Source organism: Melanaphis sacchari, unplaced genomic scaffold, assembly GCF_002803265.2.
Source record: "Melanaphis sacchari strain LSU unplaced genomic scaffold, SCAv2.0 Contig7_pilon_pilon, whole genome shotgun sequence".
Taxonomy (NCBI): Eukaryota; Metazoa; Arthropoda; class Insecta; order Hemiptera; family Aphididae; genus Melanaphis; species Melanaphis sacchari.
The window spans coordinates 4,658,737-4,684,764 of NW_020271560.1; the positions used below are offsets into that span (position 1 = coordinate 4,658,737).

The 26,028-nt window shown below is 26.3% G+C and overlaps 2 protein-coding genes across 6 annotated transcripts; one reads left to right on the top strand and one right to left on the bottom strand.

The window, feature by feature from the left end:
* Positions 1-1,668: 1,668 nt before the first annotated feature.
* Positions 1,669-7,108, bottom strand: LOC112601644 (programmed cell death protein 2-like). Of its 3 annotated transcripts, none has more exons than XM_025349361.1 (6): positions 6,599-7,108; positions 3,530-3,682; positions 3,304-3,461; positions 2,957-3,242; positions 2,075-2,307; positions 1,669-1,976 (listed from the first exon to the last, which is right to left on the bottom strand). In XM_025349361.1, the coding sequence occupies exons 2-6, from the start codon at positions 3,635-3,637 to the stop codon at positions 1,706-1,708; spliced, it is 1,056 nt and encodes a 351-aa protein (XP_025205146.1). In that variant the 5' UTR covers positions 3,638-3,682; positions 6,599-7,108; the 3' UTR covers positions 1,669-1,705. The 3 variants fall into 3 exon arrangements, with proteins under 3 accessions (XP_025205146.1, XP_025205144.1, XP_025205145.1); XM_025349359.1 differs by lacking the exon at positions 6,599-7,108 and adding an exon at positions 4,052-4,335; XM_025349360.1 differs by lacking the exon at positions 6,599-7,108 and having other exon boundaries at positions 3,530-4,045.
* LOC112601643 (lysocardiolipin acyltransferase 1-like) lies at positions 4,372-13,298 on the top strand. Of its 3 annotated transcripts, none has more exons than XM_025349356.1 (8): positions 4,392-4,692; positions 8,350-8,554; positions 8,619-8,777; positions 8,839-8,995; positions 9,070-9,184; positions 9,243-9,457; positions 9,521-9,754; positions 9,831-9,940. In XM_025349356.1, exons 2-8 carry the CDS (start codon positions 8,364-8,366, stop codon positions 9,894-9,896), a joined length of 1,137 nt encoding a protein of 378 aa, XP_025205141.1. In that variant the 5' UTR covers positions 4,392-4,692; positions 8,350-8,363; the 3' UTR covers positions 9,897-9,940. The 3 variants fall into 3 exon arrangements, with proteins under 3 accessions (XP_025205143.1, XP_025205141.1, XP_025205142.1); XM_025349357.1 differs by lacking the exon at positions 4,392-4,692 and adding an exon at positions 4,719-5,027; XM_025349358.1 differs by lacking the exons at positions 8,350-8,554; positions 8,619-8,777; positions 8,839-8,995; ... (2 more) ...; positions 9,521-9,754; positions 9,831-9,940 and adding exons at positions 10,920-11,097; positions 11,154-11,471; positions 11,768-11,918; ... (1 more) ...; positions 12,678-12,876; positions 12,960-13,298 and having other exon boundaries at positions 4,372-4,692.
* Positions 13,299-26,028: the final 12,730 nt, after the last annotated feature.

Sequence of the window (26,028 nt, forward strand, 5' to 3'; positions counted from 1 at the left end):
AATCAAAATCTATCAAATTGGCTATTGCCCTATAGGCTACAGCCTACAGTTATATATTTTGGCTTTTCAGTATAACTACAATTTTTTTTTCAATTACAGTCTCCATAATTTGAAGTGAAAACTTATCATTTAAAAATGTAATATGCATTTTCCAAGGATAATGTGTGGTCACTGTTATGCTGATGATTTTTTTTTTTTTGAATTAAGTACACTTGACTTAGATAATTGTACACCGTGACATAGTTTTTATATCAGACCACAATTTGTTAAAAGTAATAAAAAAAAAAAAATGAAGGTTTGTGTATAATATTAAGTATTGTACACTAATTATACGTAAATGTACTTTTGATCATAATAATTTTTTTATTTAAACACAAACAATTCAATAGCAACAAGGCTAAAAATCTTTTAATAAATCTAATATACAATCTTTATAGTTAGTTGCCATTTTTATTTTTATTGATTAAGCACCAACTACAAAGGTTTTTACAATTCAATTTTTTTTAGATATAAAATTATATTCTGATAATTAGAAAATAGATCAATTGCTTTATACAGGTTGTTAGGAATGTTAAAGGCTTTCCTTACTTCTTTAAAGTTTGGGCAGTGGATGATAATAATGTTTGATAGAGTAGTTTATATTGCATGTTTGGCATAGAGGTGAATCTGTCTGTCATAAGGTGTCTGTATGTGAGTTTAGTGTCACCAATTCATAATCAATTGAGAATTACTTCGTTTATATATACTTAAAATTCAAATTTTATTAATTAATATGCTGAATTGTACAGGAAATTAAGGAACATTATTTAGTACTACGTAGATTTTTCAGTAAAATTTATATTTTAAAAAAAGTTAAAAACAAATTTAACTTAATTTTGATTATTTTATGGTATCAATTGAATATGATAAAAATCTATTAAAATCAAAATTAAAATATAAAATAAAACTTGGTAATGCACTAGGTTGAACTAATTTTTTAATAAAAACATGAAATTTATTGTATTGAAAAAAATAATAGTTTAAAGTTAGTCTTAAACGTTTTCTAAATAAAAATATACATAATGGCAAAATTATTCAAGTCCAACAATAAATATTTTTTTCATCAAGCATAAGTATAATATTATATATATATCAATTCAACTAAAAGTTTTAAGTTACACTTTTCTTATTTATTAGAATCCAATGAGGAGGTAGGTATATAAAGCTAAAATAATGATTAACCAATTAGTTTATATTTATTTTCGTATAAACCCTATAGAAGTATTTTACAGTCTACACAACTACATTAGAAGTATAGTTTATCCTTCTTTTTTGAGTTTTAAAAATATGCAATCATTATCAATGATGTAATGAATTTATTTTAATTTGTATATTACATATTTTAGTGTTTGATAACAATAATATTTGTTGGGACTACTAATATCAGAATTATAAATGATCAGAATTTTGACCCAGACCCTGTTTTATAAGTGAAACATTAATTTATGATCAATTTTAGATTTCATCATAAAAAATATTGCAAATAATAATTTGATTGGTTATCTTTAATCTTTAATTTTTTTTTTTTTTTTTAATTGTTGTTTCAATCATTTGTAAATGAGAAAATTATACAATCATTATATTTTACTATTTTTGATATTATATTTAAATAAAACAACTATATTTTATTTGTTGTTTAAGTCTTTTAATAGATAAATATAAAAATTTAAAATAGTTTTTCTTCTTGCACTATAACACATTCATACTTAAAAGTATCTCCTTCATTCCAGCAATTATTTTCACAGGTGTATATTAGAGCTGTTCCAAATTCTAAGTGTCCGGTACCAAGATGTTCCTCTCCACATATTAGTTTCAAATATGAAATTAATGATGGAAGAATTTGTAACTCAAATAGTAATTTGCCTTTGCAGTTAGTACATTCATTTGGTTCACTAACTTCATATAAAAATAATGGTTTGCCTTCATTACGACAATACCTAAAAAAAAAATGTTAAGCAAGTTTTTATTTCAAACAATTTAGAAATATCTGTGGATAGGAAAGCATAAAACATTAAATTGATATTATTGTACAAACCTTAAGATTTGACCAGGATTTTTTCTTATTGTTGATGCAAATGTTTCAAAATATTTATCGCCATGAGCTGGTAAACTTTTTTCATAGCCTTCATTCTTTTCTTCAAGAATTGTTTGGTTACTTTGATAGTTGTGTAATAAATTATTAGCATGTTCTTTTACTATATCTGATGATTCTTCATAAGCTACTGATATAAAATACGGCTCAAAATATATATTCATATCATAGTGATCCTGTTTTAAATATCAGTATAAAGTTATTAATTAACAAATTTTTATATATTGACTATCATTCTTCAAAAAATTATAATTATCTTAATTATAATGTACATACTATTTAGTTTAATCTTATACAAATTATTAGGTAAAAGCATGATTTGTAAAGCATAACATTTTAATATTTTATTAAAACATTTACATAATTTATTAGTTGTTATTTGCTAAGTACTTTAGTTAAATTATTATACTGAATTTTAACACTCTTAACATAAATTGTTATGATACCAGAAATATAAAGCATTCAATTTATAGTTTATCTTAAGTTAAAGCAACTTATTTATCAATTAGTTTTTTTAATAAAAATGTTAATTTAGATCAATATCAAAATAAATTCTTAACTTGACTAGTTATTTTTTTTTAAGTAACTGATAGGCTATAGTTAAAATAAGAAAGAACCAGTCTAGTTTCATTTATTTTTCTGTAAGAAATTTGTTCTATACTAAAACTTTAATACTTCTAAAAATAAAATCTAGACTTTTTTAACACTTTTTATACCTGGTTATATGAAAATGTTAAATGGTTTACATTATTTTTATTTAATTTAATTTAATTTTTAAACTTTTATACATATAGATATGATGTCTGAATTGATTAAATAACTTACTAAAGGTATTTCTTTTCTATTATCTAACAATTGAAGACAATTTATATTAGGGATTTCAATTGGTTCAGCAACTACATTATTATCAACATCAGAATTTTCTAACTCAGCACTCGCAGAAGCATAAATTTCAATTGCTTGGCTTTTAACAGTATTGTTATCATTTTCTTCAGTCATTGGTTCTTCACCCCAGTCGTCAGCATCATCACACCATTCTATAACTGTCGTAGACTGCTGCTTATCTTCATAATGATCTACTGCGATCCACTGCCGTCTCAAACATATCCAACTGAATAAGAATTGTTTTATTTAACAATAATATAATAACAGGTACCTACTCAATACTTTACCTCTGAGATTTGTTCCAACATCCTGGACTTACACATGCATGTATATATAATGTTCTATGATAAATAGAATTTGTAACAGGGGCATATATTTGAATAAGTAATGGTAACTGGTGATTACATAGTGGACACTTTGGAGAAAAATTTTGATTTTGTGTATCCTAGTAAAATAATTAAAAGTTAATTTAAAAAAAAGACTCTTAATTAATTAGCTTAACAAACTACTTACTGATAACCCTCCTATTTTATTTATTGTATATGCATCATCAGAACAGCTTTCATTTACAATATGTTCATCTACAAAACCTAGCAAAACTTTTCGTGATACCTTGGACATTTTCTTTCCTTTTGTCAGTTATCAATTTTAAGTTTACACCAAAGTCTAAGTAGTATAAATATTTAAAATATTTAGTGAGTCTACAAGTGTATCAATATGTATATCATATAAAACAAAAAACAGTTATTGATGGTGTATTAAATAACAAATCTGTGTCGTATTCGAAATGCCTAGGAAAATGGAAATATTGACACACAGAATTTTTCTTGAAAAGTAAAATATGATTGTTTTTATGAAGATTTTTGTAGTAAAACAAATACAGATAACAGTCAACTCAAAACGGTCATCTTTAATCGTAGACCGTCGTTAAGTAGTATAATTTACTCAATAAATATCTAAGAAATAAGAATCGCTTGAATTTTAAGATTAATCATCACGTAGTCACGTAGTTAATAAAAAATAAGAATAACTTACAGGTAAGGTAAAAAGTATTCACGTTTAAATCACACTACTGATGTTTGATAACATGAATTGTAAATTATAATATTATCTATGACTATGTACAAATTATCATTAATCGAACCGAGCAACAACGTGTTGCGTGTTGTGTCTGGTGTTTCGATTATTCGGCCACAGTCTGCACTCTGCAGTTATTATTTTTTTTAATAATGGTTTAAATCATACATAAAATCGTGACCACTATAAAATCTTTTAAAATGTATATATTTTAATACTATAGTCTGTAATACAAATATAATATTAATAATATTATACATGTCATAATTAATATAATATTATAATACACTATACAGATATTACATAATAAGTAAAAATATTTAAACCAGATTAGGGTCCTCTTATCAACCTGAGTTACCAACTTCGTTTGTAGCTTATCGTATTTGACCGTCGCGAACTTCGGATACACAGCTCTGTATTTTTTTTTTTTCTTTAGGTTTTTTTTTTGTATTCCTCTCAATATCTGACTAATTATTTTCATAAATTGCACCTATTGAATAACTTTTAAAATATCTCTAGAGCTTAGATAATATTTTCCCAGTACGACAGTTCAGGACACAACATATGACCTTTGTACACATTAATAAACGGACGTAAGGGTAAGTGAGTTCAGTTGAATATTAACAATATACCTATCTTTATAATTTATTAACAGCACGAATTAGTACACCTGTTAAAACGTTCTTGTTTTCTTGTCTTCTTGATACTCTTTTATTTTTCCAAACCCGATTCCACTTATCCTATACTAGATTGTTTAGATAATTTTTAATGGTTTTGGTCTGATTTCCAAAAATATTGAGATTATTATTAACCATTAATTCTACTGCATACCCTGTAGGTATCTCCTTGCTTCTTATTATATATTGTGACATTTTGGTAGAATAACATCAACAGATTTTTTGTGTTAGTGTTACGGCGGACATGTTTTAAACAGGTACTTATAGTTGTTGACAATTAGCACTTGACTTTATATTATAATTATTAATTTATAACAAACTATATTATACTTTAACAATTTTAATGTAATGCTGAGATTAAAGCTAATTGTTAAAATATATTTAAACTAAAAATCATAGTATAACTTGTGCTCAACACATGTTTATATAAACATATTATGCATTATACATGATCAAAGTTAATATTATTTGAAATAATGAATATTTTCTGTTATAAAAATCACTACGTGTGAATATGGTTTATGAATTAGTCATTAGTTAATTTATGATATTAAATTAATAAATGTAAAATATATAACTTCATTTGAAAATTGTCAATTATTTGAGTTGTATGGAAAAATTACATTTAATCAAATCTTTGTGCTTAAATTGATATATTCAAGTGTTCAGTACATTCTGTATTCATAAATTAAGATCAAATATTTTTTTTTTGTTTCTAGTTTTTATAAAATAAAATAAGTATAACAATATTTTTAATTGTTATTATAACATGTATAATTTCAGTTAAAATTGGTTTTGATATAATCATTTATTCTTTAAAAATGATTATTTGGCTTGTTTAATTTTAATTTTAATAGATTAGATATTTTGATAAATAAAAGTGAAATAATTGAAATTGCTTGTGATAAATTAGTTATACAAAATGTGTGTTATTATCGCTATGACAGTTTGTCTATACAGTACATGTTTATCTTTAACGTTTGATGTTAGTTATGTCTTATGTTGTAAATTAGTAGGTATCTAATTGCTAAATACTGGTACTGTCTATCAAGTACATTATTATAATAAGAAAAACTATAAAATGTATACCATTTTTATTGTGATTGTACCACCAATTATTCTGAGTGTTACTGTTCATTAAAAAATTATACTAAATACTTTTCTATGATGTAGTAATAATAATTATAATTTTATTATTTGTAAATATATCTTAAACTTTTTTTTAATATATTATTTATTTGAGTCAAAAGTATATTATGTTTGCATTAATAATCTATATGGATAAATGTATTATAATATATTAATTACAACTGTATAAAATAATACGTTGTTAATGCATTATCTTAAAACATTTTATTGTGTAATTAATTAATAGCTAATATGTAACTACATTTGGTTATATTAAATGTAATAGGTTAATATCTTAATGATAACAACAATACTTTTATTTAAATTATAATAACTAATAAGTATAACTATTTAACAAATACAGACTTATAATTAGTAGAATGACATTAAAATAAATTACATCGACAGGTAGTTACAATTTATTTTAATACATTTGGGTACTCGTTTAATATGCTACCTACACTTCATTGGTGTAGTATGTTACCTGTTGTAAAATTATACCTACCAAAAAACATTTACTGATTAATAACAATTTATTACTTAATAATTTATCAATATGTAAAAAAAGGATATTTTTTTTTTTTGAAGAGTAATAAGTTTGACAACTTTTTTTTTGACATTGTAAATTTGTAAGTAATTTTTAATAAATTACCATTTGAGTCCCTTCAACGATTATTTTTTTGATATTCTTTCAACGTACCTTCACAAATAACACCATCTTTTAATTTGGAACAACTACCAAGTTCTGGAAACAAGTTTCTTTCTTGATGATAATACATGTTTTCTCATTACATATTATATGTCCTTATAAATATAGCGCATTGATTTATTCATTTTTATTTATTTTAAAATAAAGAAATAAAAAGTAAAACTTGCAACGATTAGGACACATACGCAAACACAACAGACACAACATAGACTAAAATAATATATCTAAAATTAAGTTATCATGGGTCTTGGTGGATTAGATATAATGACTATTAAGCTATAAATTTGTACAACTGTTATATGTTATTTATCGTAATGACTCAAATGTACTTTCTGCAATAAAATGAAATAAAACAAAAATAACTATGGTATGTAGCATATTACAGGCATACAGTTTTTGGTAGATACCATTTTATGATAGGTAGTATATTAGACGAGTACTTACATATATTGTAAATCCATAAATATGTAAGATATTTCTAATATTCAATATAATAAATATTTTGTGCCTTAAAGTTAGTTGAAAATTATATACATAAACATAGTAATATATGAATGTAATATGATACAAAAGAATATACTAAAATAAAGATAATTAAAGTTAATAACATTTACTTGTATGTACTTCAAATATTTAAACAAATATTGTATCAATAAAACTATAAAATAATTATCAAGTAGGGAAATCATAACTAATTTTCTATTAATTTTTATTTTACCTATGCTTAGACCAAGAATAAATTATATTAATAACTGTTTTAAATTATAACCAAGGCTGTGAATTTATAGGAAAGTGCATTTTTTTTTTTTTGGTGATTGTAAAACATAGCTTTGTAAGTACATAATTTGAATTATGTAATTATGAATCCATCTATAAAACTTATTTTGCATATTTTTGCATTTTTTGACGTTTTTAATTTTTTAGGTCATTTTTTCGCATTTTTAGGTCATATTTTGCTTTTTTTGGTTAATTTTCTAGTATTTATATCTTTAAATTTGTTTTATTATTTTAACAAAATAAATACAAAAAAAATTTTTTTTTAAATATTTCTGGTGAATAGCATTAATTTAATTCAGATTCAATCAACTTTTTTATTAAATAAACACTTTTTTGTACTAACGTTTAGTATCCTGTACTTAATATTAATAAAAATATAAAAATTAAATTAAAAACCATTTTAAATGAATTTTATACTATAATTTTTGGCATTTTATATTCCTTTTTTTGCGTTTTAAGTGCATATTTTATTGCATTTTTTTGGCATTTTTTAAAGTTTTTTAGTGCATTAAATTCACAACCCTAATTATAATATTTATTACTTATGATATTTACATAATTTTACTGTTTGCAAAGTATCTATAGATTTTGTTAAAATTAACTATTCAAACATTTAAATTTGTTCTATTTTACCTACCTTAAAAATTATAAAAAAGAATTATCAATTTGTTAAATAATATTTGTAACTATCTACCTTACAAATCTTTTAAAGAAAAAAGATTTTGCTTTTATATTCAGAAATCAAATCAAAATTGATAATCCTAGAAGTTGAAAAATAAAACAGAATTACTAAAAAATAATTGAACTTAAATTATTTATATATTCATAAATCAATAATTCATAGTATTTATTAAAAGATAAATATATCTATGTAAATTTGCAGTTCAATCTTAAACAATTGTATAATAAGGTGATAGAAACATTTGGTGTTTTTGTGTCTTGTGTCTGATTGTTGTATTGTGTAGGAGCACCAAATGTAATGTCAACAGATCCGCATTGGTTAAAGGGAGTAATAGCTGTTGCAGTTGGCATTGGAATAACGGTTGGTTCAGTTGGGGTGGTTTTTATAACTCGACTACTTGAAAAAAAAGAAAAAAATTTATTAAAACAGGAAGTTGATGATTTAAATATTGCAATACTTGATCTTCAAGCAGAATTTAAAGCATTAAAGTAAAATGTTTTTAATATTTTATGTTAAATGCTTATAAATTTTCCATGTTTATTTTAATTTTAGGAAAAAAATTATAAAACCTGGAAAAAGATTAACTTTATCTAGTAGCACCAGTGTAACAAGTGAAGCTAGTTTGTATACAGCACTAGGAAGTAACGACGAATTTCACGACATGTCATCAGAAAATGAAGAATCCCAAAATTCAAACATTCTGAATGAAAAGTAAGCAATTTTTTCTATTTTGTTACTAGTTAAAAATCATAATTATACTTTGTTTCTGTAGTCCAGATGGTAGCTTGTCTTCAGAACATTTTAGTGACCATTATACTGGACCTTCTTTACTTAGTGATGATATTTTTGATCAAGTAGATGAATTATTTGAAGGTTCTGATGAAGATAAACTTAAAGCTTATGAAATATTAGTAAAACTTAATGAAGAAGTAAATTTATTTATTTTCATTCTACTTAGTATACATTTACAAATACTCATTAATGTTTTAATTTATTTATGTAGCGAACAGACGATATTGAGGTACTTTGGAGGTTAGCAAAATCGTGTCAATTTGTATCAAAATATTATACAGCAGCAAAAAAAAATCCAGAAAAGAGTAAATCAGTAATTGATGAAGGTTAGATATTTCCAAAATAATTTAAATGTAAATTCTAAAAAAAATTAATATTTTTCAGGTGTAAAATGGGCAAAGCATGCCTTGGAAATGTATCCAGGGAATTGCAATGCACATAAATGGTTTGCTATATGTAGTGGTGCTCGTGGTCAGTTAGGTACAACTAAAGAAAAAATTGAAGGAGGTTACATATTTCAAAATCACATAAATGAAGCTATAAAAATTAATTCTCGTGATCCAACTTTATATTATTTAAAAGGAAAACTTGAATATGAAGTATAATTTATTGAATTAATTAATTAGTTTACAATTTAACAAAAAATTATAATATTTCTTTAGGTTGCTGTTTTGTCATCTTTTGAGCGACGTATAGCTAGTTGGTTATATGGAGAAGTACCTAAAGGTACAATATCAGAGGCTATTGAATTATTTTTAAAATTTCAACGCGAATCTCCAATTCAGCTAAAAGACTGTCACCTACATCTTGCCAAGTGTTATCTAGCAAAAAACGATTATGAAACTGCAGTTAATTGGTTGGAACAAGCATTGCAGCTTCCTGTCAAGGATTCTGAGGTCAATAAAATAATAGTCTTACATTAATCTTATTATAATTGCAATAGTTTTAAAATAATAATTATAATTATTTTAGGACAAAGAAACGGATATTGAAACTAATCAACTTCTCAAGAAATATATAAAATATAAAAAAGTTTAGGTTCCATTTTTATTATATAAGAATTTTCTTATTTTATGGCCAAATTATGTGATTTTTAAATTTTTAACTCTATGTATGTTTATTTTATCTATTTTTTGGTGTAATGTAACAGTGGTATATTCTAATTTAATTTTAATTTATTTCTATACTATGTTATAAACAAAAAAATGTTGCATTTCTCTGAAATTATAAAATTCCAATCATATTTAAAAAATATTAGTTCGCAGTTTATTACAAAGTATTATTATATTTTTTGAGACTTAAAATTGTATTTACTTAGATCTTTATGTTCATAATTCTTATTTTACAGATAGTTAACATGAATCAAACAATGTTTGATCAAATTAATTGTTTTGATTTAATACATACAAGTCTATTTTTTTTTTAAAGAATTTTACTGTAAGGAACTGCCATGTTACCTCTCATAATATTTATTAATTATATATTTTTTTTTTTTTATTGTAACCTTTTATACACCACTTTTACAATTTAATTTTATGAGTAAAAATTTTTTTACAAATGAATTGGCCTATTTATTTTGGTTTAATTATTAAATAGTGTAATTAATTACTCATTAGCGAGAAAATATAATTATAATTAAATTAAATAGTAATTATAATATATTAATATTGTAATAAGTTAAACATAGAAGTTGTGAAAAATTGATTTTTGTTCAAATGCATTACTTTTGTTGTACTTTTATTATTTAACCATTAATTATAGCTTAAATAATATAATTACTCAATGATAATAAATGATACAATTTAAATTGTGTTGAAAAAAATGTAACTTGATAAAGATGTGAAGATGTGACACATAATTAATGATATCTAAAAATATAGTTAAATTTAACCAAATATCTGTATTAAGTATTTATGTTTCAATTTAGTTTGTCCGTCGTAACCTTTATTAATTTATAACTGCTGGTTGTACTTGGCTTGGTATTTCTCAGTGCATGCTTTTATACACGTATTTAATTAAGTAACTTTTGTGATTTTATCTTAATTTGAAAATTTGTTACAGTTAAAAACAATTTAAAATGGAATGGCGAGGAATTGCATACATTACATTGTGGTACCTGAGCATTACAAGTGGATTTCTGGCTCTATGTTGTCCATTAGTACCCTTGATGTTTGTTTGTCCACATACTTTCCGTTATATTATAGGCATCATATTCTCTGTGTGGGAGATGTATCCCACCGTTAGTAATTTACAATATACATTTTTATTCATTGAACTATAGTAATTAATTTTTAGATATTGATGCGTCTATTGTTCAACACTCGTTTTATAATAACTGGAGATCACATTAATCCATTTGATGGTGCATTGTTAATTATGAATCACCGTAATCGGTTGGATTGGAATTTTTTGTGGGGTGGTATGTATTACAGTTCCAAGCCACCCGCACATAAGCTAAAAATGGTACTCAAGTCGGCTATCCGACATGTACCTTTTGCTGGTTGGGTGATGCAGTTATCGGGATTTTTGTACATACAGCGTCGTTGGGATCATGACCAGTCTTCAATGGAAAAACAGTTAAAATACTTCAGTGATGTAAATGATATTCATCAGGTAAATGGTATTAAAATAATAATTTGAAATTTTGTATACTAATGTGTAAGAAAAAGTCAAAAATGTTAATACTATTTTGTTAAATTTAAGTATAAGTCTACTTATTCAATATTTTATTGTAATACACTTTTATGACATGTCAACTTATAGCTTAATTAATTGCCTAAAATTTATAATATTAAAAAAAATACTTAATTATTGATTATAGCCTACAAGTTACACTACAAAACAAAGAAAAATTTATTTTTGATAAGAAATTTGAAATAATTTAGTAATTAATCAATCATTAATTATAGATTCTATTGTTCCCCGAAGGAACAGATCTATCACCAAGCAATATTATACGTAGCAATAAATATGCTGCAAAAAACAATCTTCCTAGTTATAAATATGTACTTCATCCAAAAACTACAGGATTTGTCTTCCTTGCTAACACAATGCGAAAAAGTAAAATTCATTACATCTATAATTTTTAAAACAGATTGATATTGATAATTTTATTTGCAGATAATCAAATTAAAGCAGTGTATGATTTGACAATTGGTTATCCAGATTTAATACCACAAAGTGAAATGGATGCTTTACGAGGAGTATTTCCAAAAAGTGTGCATTTTCATATAAAACGGCAAGTTATAACTTATTGTAATGATATTACTATAATTATTAGGCATTGCTTTTTTTTATTTATTGAATTTTTACCTCTAAATTGTATAATGGTATAGCTATTAACTAATAAAAAATAATTTTTCATTTGTTTAATATCAGGTGATTGATTTAACACAAAACGATTATCATTTCTAAAACTATTAACATATTTTTATTTCTTTGAATCAATGTTTATTTTTAATTTCTTATTCAGAATCTCAATACAGAGTATTTCAATTATATGTACCATAAAAATTGTATTTTGGTTAAGTAACTAATTAATTATGACTTATAAGCTATATTGGGATAAATGCATAAAGATCTAAGTTCTAATAATCAGTAATAAACCTATAATTCAATTCAATTTTTTTTTTTTAAAAGCCTGAACTTTCTATATTTGAATTACTTATGTATGACAATACTATAATGTATTATATTCTAGTATAATATAATGGGAATTAAAATATTAAATTTGCACGTGAGTAACGAGACATTACTCTGATTATTATCAATTTTTAATGTCTCAAGTTTAATGTATTTTATTATTTTTAATTTACATAGATATGATGAGGCAGATTTACCATACACCTCAGACGGCTTAAAAACATGGTTAAATGATATTTGGAGGTTGAAAGAAAAAAGATTAGCTGATTTTACTGCTACTTCATCGTTTTCATCTAATCCTCAAGCTACACTCAATAATAATCAACCCATTGATAATGCTCTCTATTTAGCTCTAATATTTTGGACACTAGTTCAGGTAAATAGTTATCATTAATCATTATTAAAGATTGCAATTTAGTTAATTGATAATGGCAATTTTTTTTTTTTTGTTTTACTTAGAGTATTGTTATTTATGGTATAATAACATCATCACTCTTCCAATATTGGTGTTTGTTGTGCTGTATTGTATTTTTAGGGTTCTCATACACTGAAGATGGTTTCCAAATGTTTGAAGTCAAATTATTTAATTTTATAAGAAGTTGAGAAAAAAACATAAATAACATGTGTTCATTATTTTATTACATAGATATACTGTAGGCATACCTACTTTTAATTATGAATTACGTATTATTTCATAGTTACCTATAATTTAGACATCTGTTATAGTTAAGTCTATTTTACTATTTACATTTTGTATACAATAATTATAAAACTTGTAAATTTATTATTTGAAGGTTTATTTTGTTGTGCAACAAACATGACTTAGTTTGAAAATCTTAAATATATTGTAATATATAATATTTATAATGTTAAATTGAGTTTTGAATGTTGTAGTTTGAAGTAAAAAATTTATTTTATTCAACTATTTATCTAGGTGTTTAAAATAAAAGATTAGATACCTAGGTAGCTTATAATTGACGCTGTCCTTAATAGTAAACTAGCAACTAGCAAGTAAAATGTACGAGTATTATAGCGATTAACGACTCGTCAATCACTTTTTCAACATTTCAAATACTACTATAAGACATAATGACGCGACCGGCTGAATTTCTATTTCCTACCATGTACGACTATGGAACAAGAAGAGACTGGGAGCCGTGTTGGGTACGACGTGGCATACTGTTATTGACGGCAAAGGTTTGACTCTTTCGGTTTTGCGCCACAGCATGTCGATCAGACACCATCTCGTCTAGCGGCCTAACGCTTAATCAAAAACCACGATACACCGCCGATAATTATTTTAGAGTATTATCACCGAAATAGACTATATAAGTTTTCTTTTTTTTGTGTTTCATACATAATTAAATATTGATTCTTATACCTACATACCTACCTACCACCATTTCGGATCGTGGACAATTCACCACGCGACTATTCACCGCCAACATTTCACCGTATTTACAATTCACCGATATACAATTCATCGTAGCCATAGTAAAATGTATTAATAAGTAAATAACATAATAGTATAATTTTTCATTTAATTAAAAACTATAAATTAGTTTATGCAAATACATTTACATACTGTCCAAGAAAAATAATATTACAATAAATTACTATACCTACATAACTATTCAAACATTTAACTGAAAATTATGGGCTATGCCTCTTAAGTAATCTTCTGTTATTCTATTATGATAGTCATCACACGCATTTTTTAACCTTTCAGCAAAGTCTTTATATTTTTTTTTTAAAGCCCATAGAATGCCCTGAAATAAACTGTTCAACATGGATTTTATTTAATGATTCTTCTTTTTTAAACGCCTCAATAGATACACTTCCAAATACTAGAATGAATTACATTTAATGTAAATGAAAAACTATTATGCCAACCAAAACACTCTTGTTCACGTCGGTACACTTACTGGGTAATACCGACACAATAATTCAACAATCAGTACCTAACAGTAAGTAATCGTATAACATGTATCATGTATGCCAATCTGCTGATTTCTAAATTTAGAATGTAGGATAAGGAAACCAATTTGTATCAGTAAGATAAAATTAATGACCCATCATATCAAAAATGCCATGTCGTAATTTAATATATAGATATTGAATGAAAAAATTGGTTTAAAGATACTGTGTTTAGACATTTTACGTTCACTACTCGTATGAAACAACTGCGATGAATTATATGCGCGTTGAATTGTGAACGCGGTGAGTTATAAATGCGGTGAATTAATTGCGGTGAAATATCTGGATACCCACCATTTCGTGACCGGATTGCGGCTAGACTACAAATAGCTTTTATCTTTTATCAACATCGCAATAATAGTTTTAATATAAAAACTTAGTGATAGTAAAATAACATACATCAGCATAATGATGTTTTAGCTTAATAATTAATATCATAATGATTATAGCTTAAACGGTATTTTTCATACAATTTTTATCATTTACAATTTAGGCATGTCAAACACGCGGACCGCACAAAAAATAAAAAAAATAATAAAATATTAATGCCATGTCAATATGTCATAACTATCTTGGATTCTTAGAGAATTGTTAATTTGGTATAAGTACATTATTTAACTATCTTATCTTCTGATAAACTAATTTTTTTTTATTTAGTTGTATTTGCTGTGTTCGTAAACGTAAAAAATAAAATGGAAAAATATGTATAAAATATTTATTTATTTTTGTTAAATTTTTATATGAGGCCCGCATAGTAAACTATTCAATATATTTGGCCCACTTGATACTTTGAGTTTGACGTAATGACATGCCTGATTTACATTCAGCATTTTACCAACATTTAGAAGTTAAAGAATAATTCATATGTTAGGTACTTAAAGGTACCTATAATATGATTTTTATGATTTATAATTTTTCTAGATTGACGATAAGTGGTCATATTTAGTTTTCAAACATAAATAATTCACTGTGGGGAAAAATATGCTATAGGTATTACATAAATTTAACACGGTTAAAATAATCACGCTCGAAATATCGAATGTAATTTCAAAACGTTTTTATTGTTTAATAATAAGATATACGAAGTACCAGACGTATGCTGTAAATTCCTAACAGTTGGTTTTGAAGACTTTTAGGACAAAACTTCTATCATCTAAAAATAAAAAAAAGAACACAATGTCTTAAGAACTCGTCGTAGCCTTTTTTCAAGAAAATTTTAATTTTATATGAAAAGTTATACATAATAATTTGAATATGTCTACAGAAACGTTACTTCTATACAATAATTATTAAAATTTGTACTTGGATCAAAGAAAAAAAACATCGTGGAACAACGAAAATACTCTTTTTATTTTTATTAAAAAGTGTTTTTATTTTAAAATTGTAATACCATTCCAGTGTGATTAATTTTTAACTTATGCGAGCATGTGTATACGCTGTAAACTGTTAATTTTTTTTCTATTATTAGCGTTAATGATCCTAATCTAACGTTACTGCCATTTGAAATTTGATATTTGAATACCACGCGGGTTGTGGAGGTAGTCTGAACTATCTAAGTTACAAAGCAACAGGTCTGAGTTAAAATAGCATCACAACGACGACGGAGTAAGGTATGTATTTTTTTTAATAATATAGGAAATATGTCATTGTGACAAAAATTTAATGTTGACAGGATGAAAGATTTAGAATGTGGTACTTGTATGATGAAGGTACTTACTACTAAACTGAAACTATGTTTCAAGTACAAATAACTTCGAGTTTTATTTAGATGTGACCGATTGGTGGGGTCTATGAAGTGTAACTTGATTATATAATAATCAATTAATTTTTATTTAAAAAAAATGCATACATTGCGTCAGCCTGGCTATATATATATACATATAAAAAAAAATAGTTAGCATTTTATTACGATTGACACGGCACTATGGCAGTGTAATTTTTTGGCTGCGACCAATTTTTGGGAACCAAAGTTGATGGTTGTTAACAAATGAATTGAAAATGAAAATAATTATTTTGACATTAATTTCAACCAAAATTCAAGTGAGAAAAATATTTATTAACAATCGTGTACCTACTCAATTGGTCTAATAAATAATTATGGCGCCCTTCTAATTTGCTATATTATACTACACTCAGTGCTCGAATTGGGAGGAAACGCACGGGAATTCAGCTCCTAAACTAACTTTTGATATTAATTAGCGTTCCCGTACTACAATTTCCTAAAAGAACGCACGGGTACACGATGAGGCAATATAACAGGGGTGGCCACAACGAGGCTCGCGAGCCGCATGCGGCTCTTAAATTAGTTTCGTGCGGCTCTTGAACTAAATTTAGACTAAAATTAATAAATTTAAAATTTGTTGGAATTGTTAAAACGTTAGATAGCATTTTTATTGCCATCGATTTCGTTATCATTACAGTCGTTATTAGGTATAGATTGGCACGGCGGCGGTGCTTTTAGTATGTGTAGCCAAAAATGTGTCTTCATTTCATAAACATCGCTTTACAATGCGGCTCGCCTCGAATTAGCTTTATAAATTTTCGGCTCCCAAAGTTAAGGTTAGTGGCCACCTCTGCAATATAAATTACAACGAAATATTTTTTTTTGTTCATTATACCTATACGTTTTTTAATTGAATTTTCTACCTATAATAGGTTCTTTCTATTTAATACAATTAAGGAAAAAATTAAAAGTTTGAAGTGATTAAAAGTGTAAATATATTAACACTAAGTTAAAAATAATATATATTGGGATTTATTTAATTTAAAATATGATGGTAGTAATTAAGGGGGTGTGGGGCACAAAGCCTCCTACGAATTAGTGTTAAATAAATGTTCTATCAGAGCACTATTTTTTAATTTCTGTTTGAGTTCCCATTCTTTTAATTTACCGATTCGAGTACTGACTACATTATGATCAATATATACAGTGATATATTAGAACTTAAATGCCTGTGGCAAAATAATCCAACAGGCCCTTAGTTTTAAAAATTTGAGGAAATTAGTTATGAGGGATATGCACCTATCCAAAAGATTTCGCTCCATAATGTTATAAATGATTAAAAAAATGTTTTGTATACAGTTATTTTTATAGTCATTTTTCATTAAATATATCTTTGGTTTAAATAGTTTAAATAAGGCAATAAAATTTGTTCACCAATCACTCACATTTGTTGTGAATATTTTTTTATTAGTATTTATCTCATGTTGGCTGAAACTCCGACGGCGGACAAAAAGGCCGTCTGGCTTCGGTTTCCGGCCTAAGTGGATCCAGCCCGTGATAACAGAGGAGGGGGTGAATATTAAACAATAACTTAACTTACATAGGTACGTGTAAATTTTACTTTTACTATAAAATGAAAAAAAAAAGTCATCAGATAACCTAACCTCCCTACGCACGTGTAAGTTTTACTATAAAATCAAAATAGCAAAAAAAAAAAAAATGTTATCAACTAATATCTTTATTTTTTCCTAAATAAAACACAGCTTACAGGGGAGGGGCTCTTCGCCACCCTCGCTGAATTCCTCACTGGTGACTTATCGTGAATCGTGATACGAGTAAAAATGTAATAATTTCTAAATTGTTCGATTGTACTAGATTATAGAGTCGCATTGATGTGAAAATAAATATTAATACATCTTAAGTGATTATTATATATAGTGCCGCGTGAGCAGATGAGCTGTACTCGAGTTACTGTTGAAAAACATACAAACAAAGACCTTGAGTTATTGGTCAATAAAAAAAAAAAAAATAACAACGTTGTCTCAGTGGACAGTAGTCGTTATAAAATTACTCGTGATTAATATTTAGTAAAATAGTAAACAGTCAACTTAGATAGTACAATCTTTATTCTTTATAACTATAATTTAAAACAAATAACAGATATCGGTTAATTGTACTTATTTTCAATTTAACACAATTTAAAAATAAATCTATAGCCTGTGTAATGATGGTCTTTAATCATATCACGGAAATATATTACATATTAATCATTGGTATGTAATTAGTAATTACTAGCCCCCAGTTTAGTGCATATCTATTTCCAAGAAAATTACAATTTTTATTTATTGTTTGTACTTTTGTAATCAATAACATCTAGCTGTTTTAATCATAATAAGTTTTTTCCACGTAAATTTAAAATATTTTACATTTTATCTTTTTATTATGAAACATAATTTGTTTTTTTTTATCACATATTACAGAAAAAATTATAATTTTATACTAGTAACTTGAGTTAAAATACGAGCCCATATATGATCAATAGAACTTAAAGTTTAAGGTCTCATTATATATGTCAGAAGATGGCTAGGCACACCCGTCACGACCCACAGTCACTTGTTGATATATTGTTTTATAAAAAAAACCCAAGTTTATGTCTTTTTTTGGAATATAAGAAGGTATTGTGATTTCTAGAAATAAGTTAGAATGTTTAACGGAACGTCACTCTATCTTTTAATGTAATTTAAATTTTATTTTCGAAAATTTTACATCAAAAGACCTCTAAAAACCATTTTTTTAAACTGTATTTCACGCATTATCTGGATAAAAGAATAAGTTTTAAATTTCAAAACTTAATTTTCATTATGAGATATGATGCACCAGAAAACTATAAGCTCAAAATAAGTTTAAAAAGGCAATTTTTTTATACGGCCCAGTCACCTGTTGATATCGTTTTGTAAAAAATTCCAATTTTACGTCTTTTTTCGATGCAAGATGTTTGTAATGCCTCTATAAATAGGCCAGAATGTTTAATGAAATGTCACTCTACCTTTTATGTTACTATAAATTTGATTTTCGAATAATTTACAACAAAAGGCCCTGAAAAATTGCATTAAAAAAAAAAAAAAACACATTTTATGTGACATTTAAAAGAATATAGGAACATGTAGTATATTAGATAATTACCCCCATACTCACTTGCTAGTGGTACTGGAATATAATTTGTGGAATTTGTATGTTTTAAAGGGTCTCCAGTAGTTATCTATCCATTATTTCGATTTCCACATGCAATATGTACTTATGTATTTATTTTAAACGCTCGTCATTTAGCACACGTTCGTTTTTAACGTGGTTCAATGTCGTCGTTGGTCATCACCTCTAGAAATAACAAGGAACGACGTCGAAAATTATGTAGACATTGAGACGGAAAACCAACGTAGCTCAATACAATATCATGTTGTTGGTACTAAAGGAATTTGCTGAACGTTCATATTAACAAATATAGTAAAAATTAAAAATTTATTGAAGTGTAAAAAACGAAAACATATTTATTTTGTACTTTATCTTATCATACAAATGAGTAAATGTCATTAACATTTTTAAATTATTGAAGTTTTATAAGTGTTAACATATTTTTGAATGTTTATACAATCAAAAATAACAAATGAACGAGAATTACGTTATTCGATTATTTAAGTTTGATTTTTTAATATAGTTATATACCCTCAATAAGTTAACGAAATTTTCTAAATACTTTAATAATCAACGTATATGATTTAACATAATATTGAAAATTATAGCCTATAATTACTAACGTTGCTAAAAAATATTTAATAAAATATTATAATATTATAAATATATCACTTTGACTATTATTTTCAACTTCCAAAAACGGAAAAAAAATACAATATATAATTTACGTATACACGTTTCAGTATATTGTAATAATTATTTTATGTAAAACCAGGCACCATAAATGTATTTTAATATTTTTATATTTCCATACAACTATATGTGTTTACCTCTACATTGTTAGCTCGTTAAGACCTTTTGATATTTTGTATCAATAAATAAACTGTAAATCACCTTCGAATAAAGGAGTGTATATATTGAAGTTTATATCATTGGTATAAAATTAACATACAAGTGGAAAACTAATGCGAATATTATTATTTATTATATTAATTTATTATAATATTATTAAAATTTGCACAATTGATTTTGATTTGATGCTGCATGGGTACGGGTTTGAGGGGGTGAGTGTGATTCGAGAGGTTGCTGCTAGTTTACTGTACAGTTATTAGTATTTACATTATTAGTACGACCTTTAGTGTTCTGTGCGGCGTGGTTGTTTGAGGTTGTTAATTTGCGGAACCGCTTGAGATCCTTGTATATTTGATATCCCTTGTAGTTAGCCGAATGGTCTCCTTTGCAAAGGGCACATTTGGCCGGTAACTCTCTCGATTTACCGCTATCAGAGGAAAAATGGTTACTTCCACAGCGGACGCATCTTCGAGAGTAAGAACACTAAGAACAGTATTTCCTGGAGTGGCCGTAGTCCTGGCAATTAAGACACTCGATCACTTCTTTACGTTTATGCGGCTCTTTGATTTTTGATTTTAGTATGAAGAAGTGATGTTAAACCAAAGATATCTTTATTGATTTCGGATGGCTCGAGGTCGACGAAGAATAATGGTAGTTTGTGTTTTGTAGTTTTATGAAGAACGTTGGAAACTTGCCGGACTGTGAAGCCGATTTCTTAAATAATTGCTACTTCAACCTCGACAGTTCGTGTAGAGGGGCGAAAGTTACGGATTGCTATTCGAAAGACTTTATCCTCCTGTGATTGGTAAGTGTGATATTGAGCATTTCTATCGCTTAGAAAATGGATTATCCTACGATTAGAGTTAGAGTTCGAAGTTTGGATTTTGAAATCGTTTATGAAGATGAATTTAAAAATGAATTTATCTGTACCGATCAGTTTATTTCGTTTCGTTTACCAACAAAATCCAGTATACCATGGACGATGATTGGGGGTGGAAGTTTCTTTTTTTTTTTTGGGCATCGATTGAGGGCGAATTGTCTTTGGTGGATAGAGCATTTTGGGAATGTTCTATTTCGGAGTCGTCCTTTGAGAATGGAGAAAATCTGTTAATTGTTATAAATAGTGGTTTAGGCTTTTTTGATTTGTGTGTATCTATCGACGACCAATTACGTTTAAACGTATTTTTTGACTTAGGTAATTCGAAGTTATCATTCTTGGTTTCTTTTAATTCCATATCGGAAGATTTGAAGACGTCACTTGACTTGCTCTGCATACGGTTATCGTGCAGTTAACTATTTGTTTATTATTAGAAATAGAATCAGAACGAGGCGAGTTTTGTTTGTGTCCTTGATTGTTGAGCGTGTTTTTGTTATAACTTGTATTGATATTATAGTATGTTTTTTCATTTTTATTCTATTAATTTAATTATATAGTTAAATATTTTTAATTACCCGGGAGTAAGATTATTAGATTATTGCAAGTCCAAAGGTCACCGTGCACGGCGATGCCTCGGAAAAGAGATAAAATATTGCTTACCATACGCTTCGCGTAATTAATTAATATTAGTTGTTTCTTTTTACCGCGTAAAGGGTTTAGAAGGTCGCTGATCGGCTCAAGAACCAATTACAGTGTTAAAATAACTGAGTTGAATATAAAACAACGTGAATAAATTCCGATAGAATTGCATGATTAATTTTAAATTTTAACATAGAGGGTACAGTGTAAAGACACGTGCATTCGGTTTGACTGGTTCTAATAATTGAAAAATATTGAAATATAATAATAGGTTTATAGATTATAATTCATAGATAAGTAGATTCATTCACTTTAATTTCGTTTTTGGAAAAAATCGTTAATTTTTTACGGGAACTTGAGATTTTAAATAATTTTTTTTATTTATATCTTTCATCCTAGCTGTACCACTTTTCCTTTTATTATTAATCTTTTGTAAATCCATTTTAACTACAGTGTAGATCAAGAATCTCCAAAATTTTTTTATCCGAGAGCTACATAAAATAAAAAAAGCTCTTAGAGGGCTAAAATGTATGAACACATTTAATTTTCATATATAATTTATAAATTACAGCCAATACATCTGATAATTACTCGTGCGCGCGATAACGACTATGGAAACTATACATATTTTTAGAATATTTGCGTTATTTGGCAGGCCAGTAAAAACTTATTCGGGGGCCATATTCGGCCCGCGGGCCGTAGTTTGGAGACTCCTAGTGTAGATTATAGAATTGTAGATTGTAGATTTACTTATTAGTAAAATAAACTAATACGTAATACGCATCTCGTATTCTTGTCTCACTTAGTGAGCAGTGAGCTATCTACTATCTACTACTAATCAATTTAGGGTTGCGAATCACAAGACTTAGATCAATATTTAAATTCATTACATTAATTTTTACTTTTAACTGACCTAAATTTAATAATACAATTTAAGTTTAAAGTTTTTTTTGCAGATAATTTAACATGTTGAAAAGGTGTATTATTTTGTACAGCATTAATAAACTCGTGAATTCAATTCGGTATGTTTTTCAATCAATGCTACAATCAACGATTGATGAAAAAACAAGTATTTACCAATACATTTTAATTAAATTCTTGTGTTATATCGCATCAATCTATTTACATTTTGTTTTATTATTGCTTGTCAAACCAAATATCTATAAACGCGGATATTTGATTGAATTTTAGGGAGGGGGACTTAAGTTTTTCTTTGCATTGTTGCAAAGAAAGGGTACCTCTATTTAATACTTTGAAAATTTTTCAATCATTTTGGGGGGTTAAGCACCCCCAATCATCGCCTATGGATATCTGCACGTTTTAAATCATTTAAATTATTTTTTTACAGGTATAGCTATTGTGACAATGAATTATCCACCAGTTAATTGTATAAACCTTGAGCTTTTAGAAAAAGATGAATACTAAAATAAATAAATTATAAAAATATAATATCTAAAGAATGATATTGACATCAGTGCGTATACTTAGTATAGAACGTTTCATTAACAACGCTGGATTTAATTTCTTTGTTACCATATTCAAAAAAAAAAAAAAAAAATTGAACACTGAACATGTAGTATACACTTTTTTAACCATTAATTTATAAAAAAAATGGTAAATAACTAAAGTCCAGAAATAGGTATACACAGTCATACTACCTCCTATGTTATAATATTATATTTTATAAAGATATTTTAAGTGCTTAGATAAACAGTATACATATTATAACGTAATAAAACATTAATGATAATAATAATTTTAATAATAAAAATAAATAAAATAGGTACTTAAATTTATTGATAATATTATACATAGAATAAAATGCCTTAAAAATATAAAATGTAGTAGTTACCGACACGCATCTATTAATTAATACGAATTAATATCTATTACCTAATGCTAGAATATCCAAAATTACATGAATGCATTATTAACATTGATTATTAGCTAATAAGGAAATAATTACAATAATTAATAAATATAAAATGTAGGTAAATAAGATTTTGGTAGATAAAATTTATTCGGAGTATCTATGTATAATTATCGTACTTACCTCTCGGTTCTCAAGTTTTTTTGATTATTAAAATAACTTATTAAAGTTCTCTTGATTATTATATCGTGTCTTGTTAACTACTACGGTCTACAACACTGCGTGTTTTGAATGAATCAATTATCAAACTCAATAGAGAATAATATAATATTGTTATTTTGTTAAGCATATTATTTTTTTTACCAACTAATTTACACAAAATTCTTTAATTATTCTTGTCACTTTAACGCTTGTCTGATCTATATCACTGTAGGGATGGAGTGGCTTAACGGGCAACTGGGACAATGCCCCGTGACCTGGCGGGCTTGCTTATATAAGAAATGGCCTGGCCCTGGTATGATGAAAATAATTAATATTTTGTTTTTTTTTCGTTGACTATTGTAATAAGGAAAACAAATTTTTGGTGTGAACCACGAATTAAAATATTTTAGTTCGTGGTCTGAACAACAACATTTTTACTTAATTACGTCAGCTTATTATAATATTATAACGATAATCTAGTAAACCACACAATTTATAAATACCTAGCTATTTAGACAGGTTATAATATTATATTGTGATTAACAAAATATACGATTATAATTATGAATACATTAAATTTTTATTTAATGATTCCTACTAAATACCATAGATTATGTTTATATAGTCTGTGATAATACGGAATAAATTCAAAAAAAAAAAAAAAAGGTTATTCTAAAATATTATTTATTGAATTTTCTTCAACAAAAAGCTTAAGTGTTTTACAACATATATACATATATAAATGGTTATAGTAATATATTTATGTAAATATAAAATAGTACCCGTGTACAATTAATGAGATTACTTAGGAGTTTTTTGGTGCATATACCAACTTTAATTTGATATTAATGGTCAAACATTTTTATGGTTGATAATATTTTATAATAGAAGCCAGGAAAAACGTAAAATGTGTATGATAATAAATTGGTAAAAGCTTTTTCTAATATATAGGCCAAATAAATTGTTTTATACTTCTCCCAATCAAAAAATGGTTATACATGTCTATCAACAAGACAAGAAAAGGTAAGAAATTAAATTTGAAAAAAATGACCTGAAAATACCTGTTTGGCCCGGTAAGAAGTGTTGAGTTACTCCACCCCTTTGACTATATGTGTAACAAAATATTTTTTTTTTTACCTCGAAACTTATTTAAAATGTATGTTCAATCTTTAAAAGGAAATAAATCATAAAATATAATTATTACTTGTATCCTATATTATTGTTTAGTTATTTTGTATTTAAAGTATGGTAATATTACCTAGTAAATGAAATTTTAAAATGGCAAAATGGTAAGTATAAACATCTGAATCAATTTTATTTTAAGCGATTTGAACAAAAATATGACGGTTTAAAGTAAATTAATGATTTAATGGATTCTGATGTAGAACCCCTCTCATCCACCCTCGGCTGATCCGCCGCTCCGGTTGATCCGACCATAGTATAATCGATATGAATATTATGTAATTTAAAAATACAATTTGGATTTTCTACTTTATAGAAGATATATAAAATTAATTGCTCGTTTAATATTTCCCTTATCGCTTGTCCGCTTTAGTACCTACTCCAACCTCTCTCGAATTGTTTCTATTGGTGTGCGTATTTTGGAATATTGCAGTTAAGTCTAGAACATCATTTGCTAAACAAAAATCTATAACTGACTTTTTTTCTAAGTAATGTAAAATATAATAAATTTCTGATATAATTTTGTATTTAATATGTAAATAAAAAAATGTTCTGTATATTCTGATAATCCGACTTTTTTTGCGTTCTGACCACACCCCCAGTCCCGAAGGTGACGGATTAGAGAGGTACTACTGTATTTAAAAAAAAACTGTAAATTGTATGCATGACCATTAATTTTGTCGCAGTTGCCTCTAATGGTAAAAAAATAAAAAATGTTTTTAGACTACAAAGTTAATTTCAACCAATAACCACGATAATACACTGTCAAAGGGTGAATAGTGAAATCAATTTAATCTTACGCTTTCAAATCAGATTTCGTATAATAAATTAAGTTCAAGAAAACATGCCACTTAACTATTGTGCAAACTATTCAAATTTTGTCATTAATTTAATAATTGGTTAAATATACAATACATATATATTATATATTTAATATTTAATCAATAATTTAACTCAATATATTCAATTTTTTCACTCGGTTATTTTAATAAATACCTACCGGGAATTATTAGTCTAA

What these genes read in the sequence shown, in the direction of transcription:
- LOC112601644 (XM_025349361.1), bottom strand. Translation starts at nt 3,637, where the DNA reads ATGTCCAAGGTATCACGAAAAGTTTTGCTAGGTTTTGTAGATGAACAT. An exon ending in ATAAAATAGGAGGGTTATCA is followed by an intron (nt 3,462 to 3,529) that starts GTAAGTAGTTTG and finishes TTATTTTACTAG; the next exon opens with GATACACAAAATCAAAATTT. An exon ending in TGTTGGAACAAATCTCAGAG is followed by an intron (nt 3,243 to 3,303) that starts GTAAAGTATTGA and finishes ATTCTTATTCAG; the next exon opens with TTGGATATGTTTGAGACGGC.
- LOC112601643 (XM_025349356.1), top strand. Translation starts at nt 8,364, where the DNA reads ATGTCAACAGATCCGCATTGGTTAAAGGGAGTAATAGCTGTTGCAGTT. An exon ending in GCAGAATTTAAAGCATTAAA is followed by an intron (nt 8,555 to 8,618) that starts GTAAAATGTTTT and finishes TTTTAATTTTAG; the next exon opens with GAAAAAAATTATAAAACCTG. An exon ending in AAGGAAAACTTGAATATGAA is followed by an intron (nt 9,458 to 9,520) that starts GTATAATTTATT and finishes ATATTTCTTTAG; the next exon opens with GTTGCTGTTTTGTCATCTTT.